Here is a 20,121-nt window from a genome sequence, read left to right on the forward strand (position 1 = left end):
GAACGCATGCATATTCTAAGATTCGTTGTACATAGAATTCCTGGCTTCAGTTATTATAGCATTACGATGATGGAAGGAGGTGTGTGTGTGGAGGAGGGGGGGGGGGGGGGGCGTGTAGTTCCGGAGATGCAGTCGGCTCGGACGAATTCAAGCAGCCCGCTGAAAAATTGACCTACATAATGTGCTGTCATCAAACACTCCTTCCGCTCTCCACAAACCTCTTCCCATCATTCCCTATTGGAATTGTTTTCATTACTGATTAACGCCTAGATGACCCGATTGGTCTACTAATGATAGAATTTTGAGCAATCTTTTGAAAGAAATGCAACTGTCAATGTTTGGACGCTATTTTTGTTGATTAATGCGGTTTTTGGGCAACTCAGTCATATCCCAGTGTATTTCCATGCACTAATTTTAATTTAATTTTGTTTCTAATGATGTTTAATGCTCTGTTGCCTTGTGAAATACTGAAATATTGCAACCCCAAAGTTCTACCTGTCTCCAAATAACGACTCCACTGTTAACATTAACAGATGTAGATAAGTAATTAGGCTATTATAATAATGAGTACATATTTTTTTATCTTGTTATAACGCTAGTGGACGAATCAAAATCGGTTTTCCTCTTCCTTCTTGTTACAAACTTGTCCATAATTAAAAACTATCATAACAGCACACAGCAGAAAAACAATAAACAGCAGCGCTTCCCTTAAATTCAACTGCAAGTAAGAACTGAACTGATTAACAAAGTAACAACTGAGCTCAAGTACTGCCAGCAATAGACAGACGTTGGTTTTCGCTGAATTGTGGATGGGCGACAGCCGATGATGCTATCGACATATCAATATCTTAAATCTAAAATAATTTTCAGTTACACTACACGGCAACTAAATTGTTTGTAATTTCATGTAGGTTATAGCGGGGGTGGGGGCTCCGAACTCCTTTCGTTACGTCCTTGGTTTATGGGCCGGAGCTTGCAATCTGACGTGACACCCAGCCATACTACGACTTCTGTCTGAACACACGGTAGGGTACTTTGTAAGATGAAAGAATGACCTTTGCAGAAATCGTAGCTTGCTTAGTGAGAGTTTTTTATTTGTTTTGTCATTTCTTTCAACTTGTGTGAAAAGTATACTAGTGGTTTGTTTACCAAACTACCATGAATTGAGTCCAAATGTCCTTTCTTTTTATTAGGAAGAATTCTTTCATTAGCTAAGACTTTCAAACTACCGCAATTCAAGTAAATGCCGACATACCTGGTGGTTATAATTAAACTTTCTCTATTTAACACGTTATAACACGGAAGCTAATAACCGTACGAGTACCAAACTTGGTAGCATTAATGTCCGGCCGGCCTGTGTGGCCGTGCGGTTCTAGGCGTTTCAGTCTGGAACCGCGTGACCGCTACGGTCGCAGGTTCGAATCCTGCCTCGGCATGGATGTGTGTGATGTCCTTAGGTTAGTTAGGTTTAAGTAGTTCTAAGTTCTAGAGGACTGATGACCACAGATGTTAAGTCTCATAGTGCTCAGAGCCATTAATGTCCAGAGTATGGGCTGCATGCATCACAGTGGCACCGTCCAGTTCCAACTATGGCCACCAGGTGCCATGAGCAGTCAGCATGATTCATAGTCTCATAGTGCACTTGTTGACGTGTCAACATGAGCTTGGACAAAAGGAGCAGGGCATTATTGGTGAAGCTCTGTTTTCAAAATAACAGTAATGCTGCAGCTGCACTTCGAGAATATCGCCGGTTGAAAGGATTATGGAAGGATTCTCTTTCTCCACCTGCTGTGCAGAGCATGATGAAGAAGTTCAAATCAACTGGAGAACTGGGCGACACCCTGGGAAGAGCCGACGACCAGTTGCACCACAGGTAGTTGTTGAAATCGCAGTTGCTGTGTTGGGCAATGCTGTGTGCAATTTCCGATCATCAGGCAGTGCACATGCTGTGTCACAACAGTTGAACATTTTGTGATCCACTCTGTGGAAGGTACTTCAAACCATTCTCAAATGGTGTCCGTACAAGATCCATATTGTACGCCAGCTTGCACCACAGGATGAACAACGACCTGTTGACTTCGCTCTCCACTTTCTCACAAGGATTGAAGTTGACAAGGGCTAGCCCTGGACCATGCTATGGACAGACGAAGCTCATTTTCTGTGACAGGTAAAGTGGACACACAGGATTGCCAAGTGCAGAGATATTCACCTCCAGTCACTGTGCATGAAGTTCCTCTGTATGGTGAACATATCACTGTATGGTGTGACTTCATGGCTACGTTCATCATTTGCCCATTCATTTTGGATCAGGTTGACACTCACGGACCAAAGACATGCAGTGTGACTGGCCAGTGTTACTGTGATATGCTTCGCCACCATGTTATACCTGCCCTACAGGAGATAGACACATTGAACTCAACAGTTTTCGTGCAAGATGGGGCCCCACTGCACATCACTCGTGAAGTTCACCTGCTTCTCCGAAACACATTTGTAAGCGATTGTTTCCAAATGCTTTGCCGGCACAATCACCTGCTTCTCACTCCCTATCATTTCTGTTTATGAGGCTATATGAAGGGCAGGATTTTCCAGGAGAACATTCATACGTGTGTTGATCTGAAGCGCAGCATATCAACAGAGGTAGCCAGCATATGTATGGACATACTTCATTCTGCTGTGCAATCCTGCGCTTTCAGACTCCTCTGGACACTGATGGACGCCATATTGAGCCCCTTTCGTAGCAGTACTGATACCGGTATGTAATAGTGTGACGTACCATAGCAGCCCATTAAAAGTGTTTCAATTGAATTGATTCTGCATTGATTATCTTCCTCATGTCCTTCACATTAATGCTACCAAGTTTGGTTCTCATATGGTAATGAGACAAATTTGATCCAAGGAGATGTCAGACTGTAAATACACTCCTGGAAATGGAAAAAAGAACACATTGACACCGGTGTGTCAGACCCACCATACTTGCTCCGGACACTGCGAGAGGGCTGTACAAGCAATGATCACACGCACGGCACAGCGGACACACCAGGAACCGCGGTGTTGGCCGTCGAATGGCGCTAGCTGCGCAGCATTTGTGCACCGCCGCCGTCAGTGTCAGCCAGTTTGCCGTGGCATACGGAGCTCCATCGCAGTCTTTAACACTGGTAGCATGCCGCGACAGCGTGGACGTGAACCGTATGTGCAGTTGACGGACTTTGCGCGAGGGCGTATAGTGGGCATGCGGGAGGCCCGGTGGACGTACCGCCGAATTGCTCAACACGTGGGGCGTGAGGTCTCCACAGTACATCGATGTTGTCGCCAGTGGTCGGCGGAAGGTGCACGTGCCCGTCGACCTGGGACCGGACCGCAGCGACGCACGGATGCACGCCAAGACCGTAGGATCCTACGCAGTGCCGTAGGGGACCGCACCGCCACTTCCCAGCAAATTAGGGACACTGTTGCTCCTGGGGTATCGGCGAGGACCATTCGCAACCGTCTCCATGAAGCTGGGCTACGGTCCCGCACACCGTTAGGCCGTCTTCCGCTCATGCCCCAACATCGTGCAGCCCGCCTCCAGTGGTGTCGCGACAGGCGTGAATGGAGGGACGCATGGAGACGTGTCGTCTTCAGCGATGAGAGTCGCTTCAGCCTTGGTGCCAATGATGGTCGTATGCGTGTTTGGCGCCGTGCAGGTGAGCGCCACAATCAGGACTGCATACGACCGAGGCACACAGGGCCAACACCCGGCATCATGGTGTGGGGAGCGATCTCCTACACTGGCCGTACACCACTGGTGATCGTCGAGGGGACACTGAATAGTGCACGGTACATCCAAACCGTCATCGAACCCATCGTTCTACCATTCCTAGACCGGCAAGGGAACTTGCTGTTCCAACAGGACAATGCACGTCCGCATGTATCCCGTGCCACCCAACGTGCTCTAGAAGGTGTAAGTCAACTACCCTGGCCAGCAAGATCTCCGGATCTGTCCCCCATTGAGCATGTTTGGGACTGGATGAAGCGTCGTCTCACGCGGTCTGCACGTCCAGCATGAACGCTGGTCCAACTGAGGCGCCAGGTGTTAATGGCATGGCAAGCCGTTCCACAGGACTACATCCAGCATCTCTACGATCGTCTCCATGGGAGAATAGCAGCCTGCATTGCTGCGAAAGGTGGATATACACTGTACTAGTGCCGACATTGTGCATGCTCTGTTGCCTGTGTCTATGTGCCTGTGGTTCTGTCAGTGTGATCATGTGATGTATCTGACCCCAGGAATGTGTCAATAAAGTTTCCCCTTCCTGGGACAATGAATTCACGGTGTTCTTATTTCAATTTCCAGGAGTGTACTTTTCTTTTCTGTACATTTTTTAAAAAATAATTGGTATCTTTAAAAAAATTAAAAAAATGTATGTATTGTATTGTGTTTTGGTACCTTTCCTTGTATTTTTTGACACTGTCTATTACAATACTAAGTTGTTTAACAACATTAAAATTTGATTTGATATGAATTAGTTTCTGTGTTATAAAGTCTTAATAAGGGAAAGTGTAATTATAACCACCCAGTACTTCCTACATTTTCGTCTATTCATGTCCTTAGAACTGCTCACTACAATTGAAATACCAGTAGTATCACATTTTGTACTGTTACGTATATTTACAAATTTGTACATGCTGACAAACAAAAATCTTAGTACCGTATGCAAACAAAAATTAGAAACAATGTACTACTGTTGACCTCACTGTTTAGTCCCATAACCCCCTCAGTCAATCAATCAAATCACGTGCATTCGACAGAACTAACCTACAAACTGATTATTATTAAATAGAAAAGAATGAGTCATGTGTAACGATTTGACTGTCATCTATTACTCTGCCATAGTAACAATCCTACTTCCTAGTCTGCTAGATATCACTACTAGCACACACATTGTTCCTCATTCAGAAAGCAAATAAACCAAATTATTACTTTTATAAAACAACCATGAGCCCCCTTCTGTTAGTTCGCGACACCCCTGGCAATCGTGACACACAGTTTGAAAACTCCTGCATAAACTATTCATTCCATTCAATTTGAACTGTAATGCTTCTTCAGTTTCGCTGAGGATAATAATGTGATCAGTGATTCTTGTAACCGATATTTTTTCACCCTGAATTTTAATCTTACTCTTGAACATTTCTTTAATTTCCATCATTGCCTCTTAGATATATAGAGTGTCCAACAGCAACAAAAGACAGCATCCCTGTCTCACACCCTTTTTATTTCAAGCACTTCATTCTTGGTTTTCCATTCTTATTATTCCCTCTTGGTTCTTGTAAATATTGTGAACTTGCTTTTTCCCTGTGGTCTCACTCGCATATGCATTTGACACATTTATTGGATACACTTCCTCTTCCCACTCTCTGTGTCCATCTCATCCTCCCTCTGTCTGTCACCCTCTCATCTCTTCTGTCTATCTCCTCCTTCCCACTCTCTCTGTCTCTTCATCTCCTCCTCCCCCTCTCTTTATCCATTTCCTTCACCCCTTCTCTCTGACCACACCTTCCTCCCCCTTCCCTCTAACTATATCCTCCTCCCCCCTCTCTTTCCATCTCTGCCTCCCCCTCTTCCTTAACCACCTCCCCAACACCTCTCTACTACTTTCACCTGCCTCACGAAAATCCCCTCCTCCCCTCTCTCTGTCCATTTCGCACTCCCCATCACTATCTCCATCCCTTCCTTTAACCATCTTGACATGTCCCAATCCGTGCTCATTAGGATGTGTAGCCCCTGCAGTATAGTTCAATAAAGCAGGCCAATACTACTCACACAATACACATGTCATGCAAGGCGTGCAACACATCTGGGTCTTGAAAATCACTTACTTGCCACTGATGTACAGGCCGCCATACAAAGCAGGTCGATAAAGCAGGCCTATGCAACTCCAACTCAACATACCAATCATTTGAGGCAGCCTAAATGCTAAAGGCAGGAAAAAACACAATTTGGCCCATATCTCCCTTTTTTTGGAGCTAAGAGGTTATAAACCACACAGTGCTGATACCCGTGAGGCCTGTTGTTTCTGTGCCCAATTTGGTTGAAATTGATCCATAGGTTTGCAAGGAGATCCTGGATATTAACACTACACATTTTGCTTTATAGATATCTACATCTAAATGCATACTCCACAAGCCACTGTACGGTGTGTGGTGGAAGGTACCCATTACTACTACTACTAGTAATTTCCTTTTCTGTTCCACTTACAACAGAGTGAGGGAAAAATGACTGTCTGTACACCTCCATATGAGCTCTAATTTCTCTTATCTTCATGAAACTTATGCAAAATGTATTTTGGCGGCAGTAGAATCATTCTGCAGTCATCTTCAAATGCACGTTCTATACATTTTTTCAGTAGTGTTCCTCGAAAAGAACATTGCCTTCCCTTCAGGGATTCCCATTGAGTTCCCAAAGCTTCTCTGTAGTACTTGCGTGTTGTCTGGACCCAGCGGTAATGATTCCAGCAGCCCACCTCTGAATTGCTTTGACGTCTTTCTTTAATCTGACCTGGTGCAGAATCCAAACACTTGAGCAGTACTCAAGAATGTGTCACACTAGTGTCCTGCATGTGATCTCCTTCACAAATGAACCACTTTTTCCCAAAATTCTCCCAATAAACCAAAGTCGACCATTCACCTTCCCTACTGCAATCCTTACATGCTCATTTCATTTCGTATCACTTTGAAATATTACGCCCACGTATCTAATTGGTGTGACTGTCGTTCAGTATACTACTAATGCTGTATTCAAACATAATGTTTGTTTTTCCTACACATCTGTATTAACTTATGCTTTTCTACATTTAGAGCTAGCTGACATTCATCACACCAATTATAAATTTAATCTAAGTCATATTGTGTCCTCCTACAGTCACTCAATGATAACACACACCACACCATCTTCAGCAAGTAGCTGCAGATTGCTACTCATTCTGTCTGTGAGATCATTTTATCTATATAGAAAATAACATCAATCCTTTCACACTTCCCTGGGGCACTCCTGATGATACTGTTGCCTCTGATGAACAGTAGCCATTGAGGACAACATAATGTGTTCCATTACTTAAGAAGTCTTCAACCCACTCACATGCCTGGGAACCTATTCCGTATAGGTATACCTTCATTAACAGTCTACAGCAGGTTCCATGTCAAATGCTTTTCAGAAATGTGAAAGTATGAAATCCGCCTGTTGCCCTTCATTCATAATTTGCAGGATATCATGTGAGAGAAGTGCAAGCTGAGTTTTGCACAAGTAATGCTTTCTAAAACTGTGCTGATTCATGGACAAAAGCTTTCCCGTCTCAAGGAAATTTATTATATTAGAACTGAGGATATGTTCAACAATTCTGCTGCAGATCAATGTTAAGGATAGTGGTCTGTAATTTTCTGGGTCCCTCCTCTTACCCTTCTGATACACAGGAGTCCAGGAGTCACACACCCTTTTTTCTAGTCATTTACAACTTTGTGCCAGGTGAGAGATTTGCAATAAGGGCAAGCTAAGTAAGAGGCCAATACTGAATAGTACTCTCTGTAACACTGAAGTGGTATTCCATCTAGACCTGGTGATTTATTTCTTTTCAACTCTTCCTCAAATTTCACTATTAATTTTTTAGTTCTGAATTTGCTCTTAATACCTATTAAGTTTCTCGACATTGCATCATATGTATGACATTGACTTGCTGGCTAACCACAAGTACATCATCTGCATCTGTTATCATTAGCCAGCAGTCTTGAGGTGGCATGTGGTCAGCGCATCAATTCACCAGTTATTAATGCATGTTTCATAAACCAGAGCTGCTATTTGTTAATATGATAATACAAATTATTCTTTTTCTGTTTAGCCTCCAATGTCAGCATCTCGCCTCAAAGTAATTGATGAGGCATTTAAGAAATTGGATCGCACTGGAGATGGTGTAATCACTTTGGAAGATCTGAAAAATGTCTACAGTGTGAGAAACAACCCCCGTTATATTAGTGGTGAGGAGACTGAGGAACAGATTCTTACAAAGTTTCTCAACAACTTTGAGACCGATGATGGTTCTCGAGATGGCAAAGTAAGTGATACAACAATTACCTTGTTAAGTAAATGCAGGAAGAATATTTAAACTTTTTGGATTTGTCATCTGAATGCATGACTGAATTGTGAATTACTCAAATATTCATGGAAATAATATTAATTATTGATTTTGTAATATCAGTTGAGGTTATTTATCATAACAACAGAGAAAAGAGAGAGACAGACAGACAGAGATTGGTAGTTTTTCTGGAGCTTTCACCAATAGCAGGTCTGGTATGTAATCCCACAATGTAGCATTTTGAGGCTAGGAAAGCAGTTATTGACATACAATAATGGCAGGCATTTCCCTGCATAAGAAATTGATTAAATTCTGTATATATCTACTTCAGCACTCTGATAAAATCTAATAACGAATTGTTGAAATATTCATGGAATATACTCATACAATTTTCCTTTTCCAATGGACAAACAATTAAATTCTTTTGTTCACTATAGGATATGGCAGATCGTACTGCCTTGTATTTGGCAAGTAGTGTTTGGCAAATAGTGTCCACCCTCTTGGTCTTATGCTTTGACCACATAACCCTAAATTACCTGTTACATGGTTTGGTGTTACCTACCACCAATTCTTCTAATTTATGGAGTAATAACTGCAGTATTATGAAAGAGATAGTTACTACTCACCATATAGAGGAGATTTTAAATATCAATGAAATTTTCCATCAGCTGTGTAACTGACATGTTATTTATTTTATTTTTACTATCAGTTTTGGCATTCCACTAAGCCATCTTCAGGCCCTATATTTGTCTCTCAAAATAAATGATACTATCATATAGTATGATATATTCCTGGATGTCATGAATTCAAACTGTTTCACAAGTGCTTTATTCGATGACTTGATAGCAACTCACCATCAAGTCTTTGAATGAAGCACTTGTGAAATGGTTTGAATTTATGACATCCAGGAAAATAAGGCACTATATGACAATATCATTTATTTTGAGAGATGCATATGGGCCTTGAAGGTGGCATAGAAAAATGCCAAAACTGGTAGTCAAAATAAAGTAAAATGACATCTCAGTTACATGGCTGTTGGCATATTTCAATGGTATTGACAGTTATTTCACCAGCTAATGTCCCCTGTCCATGATGGATCAACAAAGATGTAGAGGAGATGGTGAGTTGCAGACAAGCACAATGAAAAGACTACTAGCTGCTATGGCCACTCTCCAGAAGAAGACCTTTTCGCTGAAAGCTGAAATGTGTAGCAGTTATTTCATTGTGCAGGTGTTCAACTCAACATCTCATCTGTGTGGTGAGTAGCAATCTATCCCTTTCATAACACTGTTATTTCATCCTGGACTTTCCATTGGAGTAATAACTACTCCATATATCAGCAATGAATAGCATAAATGGCGTGCTCATACATCACTATCCTTTTCCATTGTACTAGGGGCAGCAGCCTTTTCAGTAGTTGCAGGGGCAACAGTATGGATGATTGACTGATCTGGCCTTGTAACACTAACCAAAACGGCCTTGCTCTGCTGGTACTGCGAACGGCTGAAAGCAAGGGGAAACTACAGCCGCAATTTTTCCCGAGGGCATGCAACTTTACTGTATGGTTAAATGATGATGGCGTCCTCTTGGGTAAAATATTCTGGAGGTAAAGTCCCATCTGTTGGAGACTACTCAAGAGGACGTCGTTATCAGGAGAAAGAAAAATGGCATTCTACGGATCGGAGCGTGGAATGTCAGAACCCTTAATCGGGCAAGTAGGTTAGAAAATTTAAAAAGGGAAATGGATAAGTTAAAGTTATATATAGTGGGAATTAGTGACATTCGGTGGCAGGAGGAACAAGACTTTTGGTCAGGTGAATACCGGGTTATAAATACAATATCAAATAGGGGTAATTCAGGCGTAGGTTTAATAATGAATACAAAAATAGGAGTGCGGGTAAGCTACTACAAACAGCATAGTGAACACATTATTGTGGCCAAGATAGACACAAATCCCACGCCTACTACAGTAGTTCAAGTTTATATGCCAACTAACTCTGCAGATGATGAAGAAATTCATGAAATGTGTGATGAGATAAAATAAATTATTCAGGTAGTGAAGGGAGACAAAAATTTAATAGTCATGGGTGACTGGAATTTGAGAGTAGGAAAAGAGAGAGAAGGAAACACAGTAGGTGAATATGGATTGGGGGTAAGATATGAAAGAGGATGCCGCCTGGTAGAATTTTGCACAGAGCATAACTTAATCATAGCTAACGCTTGGTTCAAGAATCATAAAAGAGGGTTGTATAAATTGAAGAATCCTGGAGATACTAGAAGGTATCAGATAGATTATATAATGGTAAGATAGAGATTTAGTAACCAGGTTTTAAATTGTAAGACATTTCCAGGGGCAGATGTGGACTCTGACCACAATCTATTGTAGATTAAAGCTGAAGAAACTGCAAAAAGGTGGGAATTTAAGGAGAGGGGACCTGGATAAACTGACCAAATCAGAAGTTGTAGACAGTTTCAGGGAGAGCATAAGGGAACAATTGTCATGAACAGGGGAAAGAAATAGAGTAGAAGAAGAATGAGTAGCTCTGAGGGATGAAGTAGTGAAGGCAGCAGAGGATCAAGTAGGTAAAAAGACGAGGGCTAGTAGAAATCCTTGGGTAACAGAAGAAATATTGAATTTAATTGATGGAAGGAGAAAATATAAAAATGCAGTAAATGAAGCAGGCAAAAATGAATACAAACGTCTCAAAAATGAAATCGACAGGAAGTGCAAAATGGCTAAGCAGGGATGGCTAGAGGACAAATGTAAGGATGTAGACAGGCATATCACTAGGGGTATGATAGATAGTGTCTACAGGAAAATTAAAGAGACCTTTGGAGAAAAGAGAACCACTTGCATGAATATCAAGAGCTCAGATGGAAACCCAGTTCTAAGCAAAGAAGGGAAAGCAGAAAAGTGGAAGGAGTGTATAGAGGGTCTGTACAGGGGCAATGTTCTGGAGGACAATATTATGGAAATGGAAGAGGATGTAGATGAAGATGAAATGGGAGATATGATACTGTGCGAAGAGTTTGACAGAGCACTGAAAGACCTGACTCGAAACAAGCCCCTGGGAGTAGACAACATTCCATTAGAACTACTGACGGCCTTGGGAGAGCCATTGCTGACAAAACTCTACCATCTGGTGAGCAAGATATACAAGACAGGCGAAATACCCTCAGACTTCAAGAAGAATATAATAATTCCAATCCCAAAGAAAGCAGGTGTTGACAGATGTGAAAATTACCAAACTATCAGTTTAATAAGTCACAGCTGCAAAATACTAACTTGAATTCTGTACAGACATATGTAAAAACTGGTAGAAGATAACCTCGGGGAAGATCAGTTTGGATTCCGTAGAAATATTGGAGCTCGTGAGGCAATACTGGCTCTCGGACTTATCTTAGAAGAAAGATTAAGGAAAGGCAAACCTACGTTTCTAACATTTGCAGACTTAGAGAAAGCTTTTGACAATGTTGACTGGAATACTCTCTTTCAAATTCTAAAGGTGGCAGGGGTGAAATACAGGGAGCAAAAGGCTATTTACAATTTGTACAGAAATCAGATGGCAGTTATAAGAGTCGAGGGGTATGAAAGGGAAGCAGTGGTTGGGAAGGGAGTGAGATAGGGTTGTAGCCTCTCCCTGATGTTATTCAATCCATATATTGTGCAAGCAGTAAAGGAAACAAAAGAAAAATTCGGAGTAGGTATTAAAATCCATGGCGAGGAAATAAAAACTTTGAGGTTTGCCGATGACATTGTAATTCTGTCAGAGACAGCAAAGGACTTGGAAGAGCAGTTGAACGGAATGGACAGTGTCTTGAAAGGAGGATATAAGATGAACATCAACAAAAGCAAAACGAGGATAATGGAATGTAGTCAAATTAAGTCGAGTGATGCTGAGGGAATTAGACTAGGAAATGAGACACTTAAAGTAATAAAGGAGTTTTGCTATTTGGGGATCAAAATAACTGATGATGGTCAAAGTAGAGAGGATATAAAATGTAGATTGGCAATGGCAAGGAAAGCATTTCTGAAGAAGATAAATTTGTTAACATTGAGTATAGATTTAAGTGTCAGGGAGTCGCTTCTGAAAGTATTTGCATGGAGTGTAGCCATGTATGGAAGTGAAGCATGGATGATAAACAGTTTGGACAAGAAGAGAATAGAAGCTTTCGAAATGTGGTGGTACAGAAGAATGCTGAAGATTAGATGGGTAGATCACATAACTAATGAGGAGGTATTGAATAGAATTGGGGAGAAGAGGAGTTTGTGGCACAACTTAACAAGAAGGAGGAACCCGTTGGTAAGACATGTTCTGAGGCATCAAAGGATCACAAATTTAGCATTGGAGGGCAGTGTGGAGGGTAAAAATCGTAGAGGGAGAAAAAGAGAAGAGTACACTAAGCAAATTCAGAAGGATGTAGGTTGCAGTAAGTACTGGGAGATGAAGAAGCTTGCACAGGATAGAGTAGCATGGAGAGCTGCATCAAACCAGTCTCAGGACTGAAGACCACAACAACAACAGTTGTACCAATGGAGAGTATGTGGAAGTGTCATCACCATGACAAACATCTCTGTAACATTTGTGTGGCATCCATTACACAAATACAGTGTTTTCCCACTATGCACTTTCTGCATGTTCAATTAGGCAGGAGGCCAACTGAAAAATCAAGTAACTCATGAATACATGTTAACCTTTGAGAGATCAGGTAAAACTCTTGAACCTTTGGAAAAAAAACATGACAGGCCTGGTGCCAGGAAACTAAAAAAGAAATTATAAGTAGAACATGCACTACAAATGACAAAAATAACAGCTGATGCCCTTTGCCAATTCAAAACAAAGGGAAATGAACATTTGATTTTTCTTAAGTCTATTGATCCTTTAGCTGTTTATGCATCTTTCAAGTTTTCAGTTTTTAAGTATGATGTTAAACTTTGGTTTCTGCTGTTCAGTTTTTAGACTTTTAGATTGTATTTATAATCTATTTTGTCTTTGCATCATGTAGTATAATGGCTTCCTTTAAGATTTTAAGTTTGTGCTTGACACTGAATAAAACTGAAAACAACACGGTCACTGCTGTGACAATTTGACTTCATTATTTCGCTATACCTTTTCTTTATGTTTCTCATAGGAAATTCATAAACTATTGCTTTATTCTTCTATTGACTGCGTATTAATATGGAGGTTCACTAAACATAAATTTAATTGGTAAATAACTTTTTAATTCAATGAAAATATATGGAAAATAAAAACAAAACATTTTTCTACCTAGCATGCAATATATCAGTGCATTCTCAACCTTGGCATCTTGGATTTGCTCCATTTTTAGAATGCTTCATACTTAAATACCTGCTTCTTCACTGTGGTTTTATTGCCTAATTATAATATCAGCAACCTACGTAATGCTCCTCTAGGGATTGCAAAGGCAACATTATTTAATTACAGCACACACTGACACATTTAAGCAGTCATTCTTCCTGTGACCTATACATGAATGGAATGAGAGAAAGTCCTGATAACTGTTAAAATGGGATGTACCCTCTGCCATGCACTTCAGTGATTTGCAGAGTACAGATGTAGATGTGGGTAAAACTTTTATTGGGTTAATTTCTTGAAAAACTAAAAACCTATTAATAATATATTTTCAGTCATATGTCTCTTACACAGTCAACATGATAGCCAGTAAGGGGAAGACTTCGAAACAGCAATGCCGCTCAAAGTAAATCTAAACACTTGTCAGCCTAGAAGTTACCATGTAAATTAATGTACAGGAATACAGCTCCATTTAAAAAATTCTCATATACGTATCTACCTGTCCACATACTTAGTTACTAGGTGGAACCCAAATATTGTGACTATTTTCAAGTATGTTCTTCATACACAGAGTGACACTCTTTTCTTCATTTGTATGGTATGTCATTGGTGTGATTTGAATTACTGTGATAAGTGGTTATGCAGAGTAGTGTTAACTCTTGGTTGTTATGGCTGGTTCTAGATATGAGAGAAAGGTGAAGAATGAAACCTGGTACTGGCATATGGCTTGTGTCTCTAAAACTTCACCAAGTTGGCAGTCAAGCTACAAGTGCCCATTTCATGGGATGATCATTGTACTAAGTGACATGCAGCACCATTTCATATGTTAATGTGAAAAGTTTCAGGATGTAATCAAGTACACAGGCACACATCCAGTGATCAGAAACTATGCCACAACCTCAATCCCTTTTTTTGACAAAATAGAGACCATGAAAGTTTTTTACACCAATGAGACTCAGACAAGCTATCTCCACACCAAACAGGCCTATAAAATTGGATATAAGTAACCAGAGGCACAGATAATTGTAAAAAAAAATTGTACAAGCCTATCTCCCAATCTCAGAGAAGATCAGTTTGGATTCCATAGAAATTTAGATACATGTAAAGCAATACTGATCATAAGTCTTATCTTAGAAGATAGACTCCAGAAAGGTAAACCTACATTTATCTCATTTTTAGATTTAGAGAAAGCTTTTGACATTGTTGACTCGACTACATTCTTTGAAATTTTGAAGGTAGCAGGCATAAAATACAGGGAGCAAAAGTTATTTACAACTTGTACAGAAATCAGACTGGAATTACAGGAGTCATAGGAGATGAAAGGAAAGCACCAGTCGAGAAAAGAGAGAGAGACAGGGTTGTAGCCAATCTCCAATGTTATTCAGTATGTGTAGTGAGCAATCAGTAAATGAAAGAAAGCTGGATTTCAGAAAGGGAATCAAAATTCAGACAGAAGAAATAATATGTTTGAGGTTTGCTGATGACGTTGTAATTTTGTCAGAGGCAGCAAAGAACTTGGAGGAGTAGAATGTGCACTGGGAGTCAAACCTGGGAGCTTTGCCTTTTCTGGGAAAGTGCTTTACCAACTGAGCTATCCAAGTATGACTCATGACCCATCTTCATGGCTTTCTTCACCAGTACCTCATCTCCTACCTTCCAAACTTCAAAGAAGTTATCCTGCCTACATTTTGAAGCTAACACTCCTGGATGAATAGATATTGCAGAGACGTGGCTTTGGCACAGCCTGAGGGAGTGTTTCCAGAATGAATTTTCACTCTGAAGTGAGTATTACACTGGGCTTTAGGAGAACTGTGAAGTTTGGAAGGTAGTAGTTGAGGTACTGGCAGAAATAAATAAAAAATAAAGTAAATCTGTGAGGGCAGGATAGCTTTGATAACTCAGTCAGTAGTACACTTACCAGCAGAAGGCAAATGCCAAGGTTCAAATCCCAGTCCAGAACACCATTTTAATCTGCCAGGAAGTTTCAGATTAGTGCACACTCTGCTACAGATTGAAAATTCATTCTGGAAACAATCCCCCAGACTGTGGCTAAGTCATGTCTCCACAATAGCCTTTCTTCCAGGAGTGCTGGACCTACAAGACATCCAGGAGAACTATGAAGTTTGGAAGGTAGGAGATGAAGTACTAGTGGAAGTAAAGCTGTGGGCATAGGTCATGAGTCCTGCTTGCCTGTGAAAGGCAAAGAACCCAGGTTCTAGACCCAGTTATGCACACAGTTTTAATCAGACAGGAAATTTTGAAATTATGAGTGTCTTGAAATGAGATTCTAAGGTGAACATCAACAAAAGTAAAACAAGAGTAGTGAAATGATGTCAAACTAAGTTGTGTAATGCAGAGGAAATTAGATCAGTTCAACTGGGGTGGACAAAAATATGTAAACTCCAAAAACACAACATATTACCGTACCTAATACAGTGTAAAAAAAGCTGTTGGCATTCAAAAGAACTACCATTCATCTTGGAATGGATAAATATAGATCCTGTATGGTTTTCAAGGGCTCTTATACCATTCTTCCTGCAAAACAGTGGCAAGTTCATGTTGTGCTGATGGAGGTGGATGGTGATCACACACACTTCTCTCCAAACTAGACTACAAAGGCTCAATAATATTGAAATGTGGTGCCTTTGTTGGCCATAGGAGATATGTTAATTCGTCTTGTGCTCACAAAACTAGTCCCGAATGAGGTGCTCTGTGTGGATGGGGGCCCTGTCATCTTGGAAAACAGCATCACCATTGTGGTAAAAACATTGTACCATGGTCCATCACCACATCTGAGTGGACAATGCACTGGCTTGTCATGCCAGGTGGCCTGGGTTTGATTCCTATCTGGGTTGGAGGTTTTCTCTGCTCAGGGACTGCATTTTTGTGCTGTCTTCATCATCATCATTTCATCCTCATCGACACACAAGTTGCCAAAGTGGAATCACATCAAAAGTCTTGCACCAGATGACCAGGTCTACCCACCGGAAGGCCCTCGTCACATGCCATTTATTTATTGCACCATGGGATGGGCCTGATCAGTCAAAATGGTCACATAATCCTTGGCAGGACTGCAAACTTACAGAATAACTAGGGGGACCATAGAATATGATGGTATGGCTGCCCAGATCATCACAAAACCCCCATCCCATTTCATTCTTGGGACATGAACTATAAACTTGGCCAGGAGTTGGAAACAGTGTGGAACAAGACAGATCCAACAAAACAACATTCTCCCATCACTTCATAGTGCAATTTTTATAGCTTTGACACCATATTTCCCCATTACAAGCATTTGCACCACTGCTTTGCAATTCCAGCTTACCCTGCAACTCCCTGCACAGTTCCCTACTTATGCAGCTTACTTAATGTTGTTTTGTTGCTGACAGGATCTGTGAGAGTGACATCAATTTTCAGTGACTTTTTCCATTGTCATCCTCTTATTTTTTGCCACAGTCATCTTCAATGGCCATCTGTCACAATCACTCAACACACACTTTTGTCTGCATTGTGACTTAGCAGATGATGTCTCTCCACTTTCCTTGTTTGCAGTATAAGGCATGAATATAGTGCCTCTTGAAACACCAAATACTTTGGCTACCTTGATTATGAGAGCACCCATCATATGAGCAACAACAATTTGCCTGATTTCAAATTCAGTTAGCTCCAATGTAATGCTACACAGAACACTGTTCTGACTACAACTCGCACTTGCAATGGATTGAACACATTTCACGGTTGCTATTCATGGTCGAATACAACAGTGGAACCTGGAGGCCTGGCTAGCATCTCATTTACATTTATTTTCAAGCACACATTTCTCATAGCATTTCCATATTTTGTCTGTCCCACATAGGTTGTAGTAGTTATTCAGAGACGAAGAGGCCTGTACAGGATAGACTAACATGGAGAGCTGCATCAAACTAGTCTTCAGATTAAAGAGCACAAAGACAGGAATGTGTTACATAACTCTGGATATTCAGTCATTTCTAATACATATTAATCACAGTGTATATCATATACATACATCACAGGCAGTAAGTGAAATACACTAGTGATTGTGAAAATTGCAACACTTAGAAAAAATCACTCAAATGAATCCATACACGGAAGATGTTCATAAAAAAGCACTAGTAGTAAGCGATTAAAACTCATGGCATACATGTAGGACCACCTGGTTTGCCCAGTCTTAGTGTCAGCTTAACCTGAAGCACTAAAACAGACATGGATTTGTCTGTGCCAATACTTCAGCATCATCTGCTGTTGACTGCACTGGTGACACACATGTAGTTCTATTTTCTTCCATTGTCAATAAACCAGTAACACCTCAGCCTGCAATGGGAACATGAACAACATCAATGGTGTACTGAATTGGCAAATGTACTATTTTCTGTAAGTCTTAGCTTAAATTGTATTACTGAGATGACCACATTTTGTTATGAACTACTATGATGGCTATGGTCTGGCATCATACACTGATGATCAGCAGGGCAGGCAAATACCAGGCATGATGGTTGAGGCACCACTGGATGCAATCTCGTTTCCTACATTATCAATAGTAATCCCAAATACAACTATTACATCATGGAAGATTTAGAACCTGAAGTACTGTCCCTCCATCAGGAAACTTCATGTGCTACGTTTCACCAGGACAGTGTGTGGCCACACATGGTGTGGTACATCCAGGCCTTCTTCAAGGAACTAAAGTAACTTGTCCACCTCTACTGACATAATTCAAATCATTTCTTAGTTTTTTAATGTACAGGGTCATTATAATTAAATTTCCAGTTTCAAAATGTTGTAAAAATTAACCACTGCTCATAATGACATTAAATTTGAACAAAATGTTATCAAAGAGTGGGAAAACATCATGGAAACAGAAAAAATTTAACAAAAATCTTACCATTAGATGATGCTGTAAGCAGCAGAATTTGCGAAACAAAAGGTATATGGTACACAGCTGATTCTCAATTTGCATCTGAAACACTCACCATGACTGTCTCAATTGTAATTTTCCTCCTATCTACGTGATTATGTAGCTCTCAATTCGTTCGAGCAATCAGTCATTCATAATATGAAACACAGTCATAGCTCATTCACTCAAAATGATTCAGAAATTTTACCTGTTAGAATGAAATCAGGTGATGATTCTTCTTCTCTGGAGGCTCGTGCTTTGCAGCAGTCCACTAATCTGTACAAATAAAATGCCTCGTAATTTTTGGGAGCGTTGTATAATTCTCAAATGTCAAATACACACCTTTTGTATGAAGGATAAATCTCAATAATCAGATTACAGTTCGTCAAAACAAAGCTCAGGCTAATCGGCATGAAGACAATCTTGGAAGCTTTTTTTTCTAACAACCACCAGAGAGAGTACTACAAAGAATAATTATGTGCTCATTGCATAGCTATTGTATGAAACTACTTTGCGCATGGATTCTGCGAGTATGAAGATAGAAAATTAGTAAACATCATTCAAGGGTAGAATTGTATCAGAATAATTCATCGAATATAAGGAGATATTACAATTGCCCCTCGCAGCGAGCAAAGTTAATGATAATACACTTTGCGAGCTAACAGAAAAAATTTGTTGGGTTGTTTATTCAAAAGAGGAATATTTTGAATTAATAGCATTTTACTATAGAGAGTATGGGTATCATGTTAAGACAGTAAGTTACGAGAATACCTAAGCTGTAGCTTTTACATGTACCGGGGTATACCCGCGTCCCGAGTACATAACCAGGGAATATGTAGATTGGTGTAATTACGAAAAAGATCTACCCATTTGGGAACTGGTCTTCACAGAGAAACCCTGGAAAACCCGGAATAATTGACCCCAGCTCAGGTATTAAAGAAGATAGGAAAGCCTAAATCCAGTAATTTTGAAATATATAGAAGCTCCATAGATTAGATCGAAGGAAAAGTGCCTCATACCGAAAAAAATTTTACAATATTGCTCAAAAAAAATGATGTAGCCGGCGATCTCGTTGTGAAGTCGATGGAACAGGAACACTGGGTACGGACAGCGGGTAGGCGATGTACAGCGTTTGGTGGAGGCGGCACGGAGGACAGGCGATGGCTTATAGTACAGGACGGAAGCTGGTAATGTGCCGTAGAAACAACAAGATGATCTCAGGAACAGATGGTCAGGGATGTGAACATGTAACAGGTTTAAAGTGGAATAAGAAAAGGTTCTGACTGAATAAATCCATCGAAGAGAGTGGATTAAGCCAACGAAGTCTATATTTCATTGTTGAACTCAAAATCGGAGTGGATTCTTATACTCTTCCATCTGTACTAGACTGGAACATCTATCAGTCCTGACAATTGCGAATTTTTTTGTGGTACTCAATACCAAAGTTGTTTTGCATTACAACTGCTGATTGTCCAAAACATTGCCAAATAGACTGTGGGCATTTAAATTTTGTTGTAGCTCATATCGAATGTATTCCTCTCAAAAATTTTTTAAAATCTAATTTTCGTTTTATTATAGTGCAGGTGGAAGTAGAGCATTGAATCTGTCTGAGGTTTGCTTTCAATTACGAAATTATGGATAAAATTTAAGTTTACACCTGATGAAAAATTTTAAACATAGGCATATGACACTGACTCCACAAAAGGGATAATTTCTAGAAAAAAAACATCTGAAAAATGTCCATTATTCTTGTAATTAATTGATTTATAGATCCACCTGCAAATAAATA

At 40.4% G+C, this 20,121-nt stretch overlaps 1 protein-coding gene across 1 annotated transcript in view; it reads left to right on the forward strand.

Moving 5' to 3' along the window:
* Positions 1-20,121, forward strand: part of LOC126249656 (calcyphosin-like protein) — a 357,664-nt gene that overhangs the window by 328,810 nt on the left and 8,733 nt on the right. Inside the window, exon 4 of the mRNA XM_049951334.1 lies at positions 7,869-8,081. Within this exon, the coding sequence (XP_049807291.1) occupies positions 7,869-8,081 (213 nt within the window). The remainder of the gene's footprint in view (positions 1-7,868; positions 8,082-20,121) is intronic.

This window comes from Schistocerca nitens, chromosome 3, assembly GCF_023898315.1.
Source record: "Schistocerca nitens isolate TAMUIC-IGC-003100 chromosome 3, iqSchNite1.1, whole genome shotgun sequence".
In the NCBI taxonomy this organism is placed as follows: Eukaryota; Metazoa; Arthropoda; class Insecta; order Orthoptera; family Acrididae; genus Schistocerca; species Schistocerca nitens.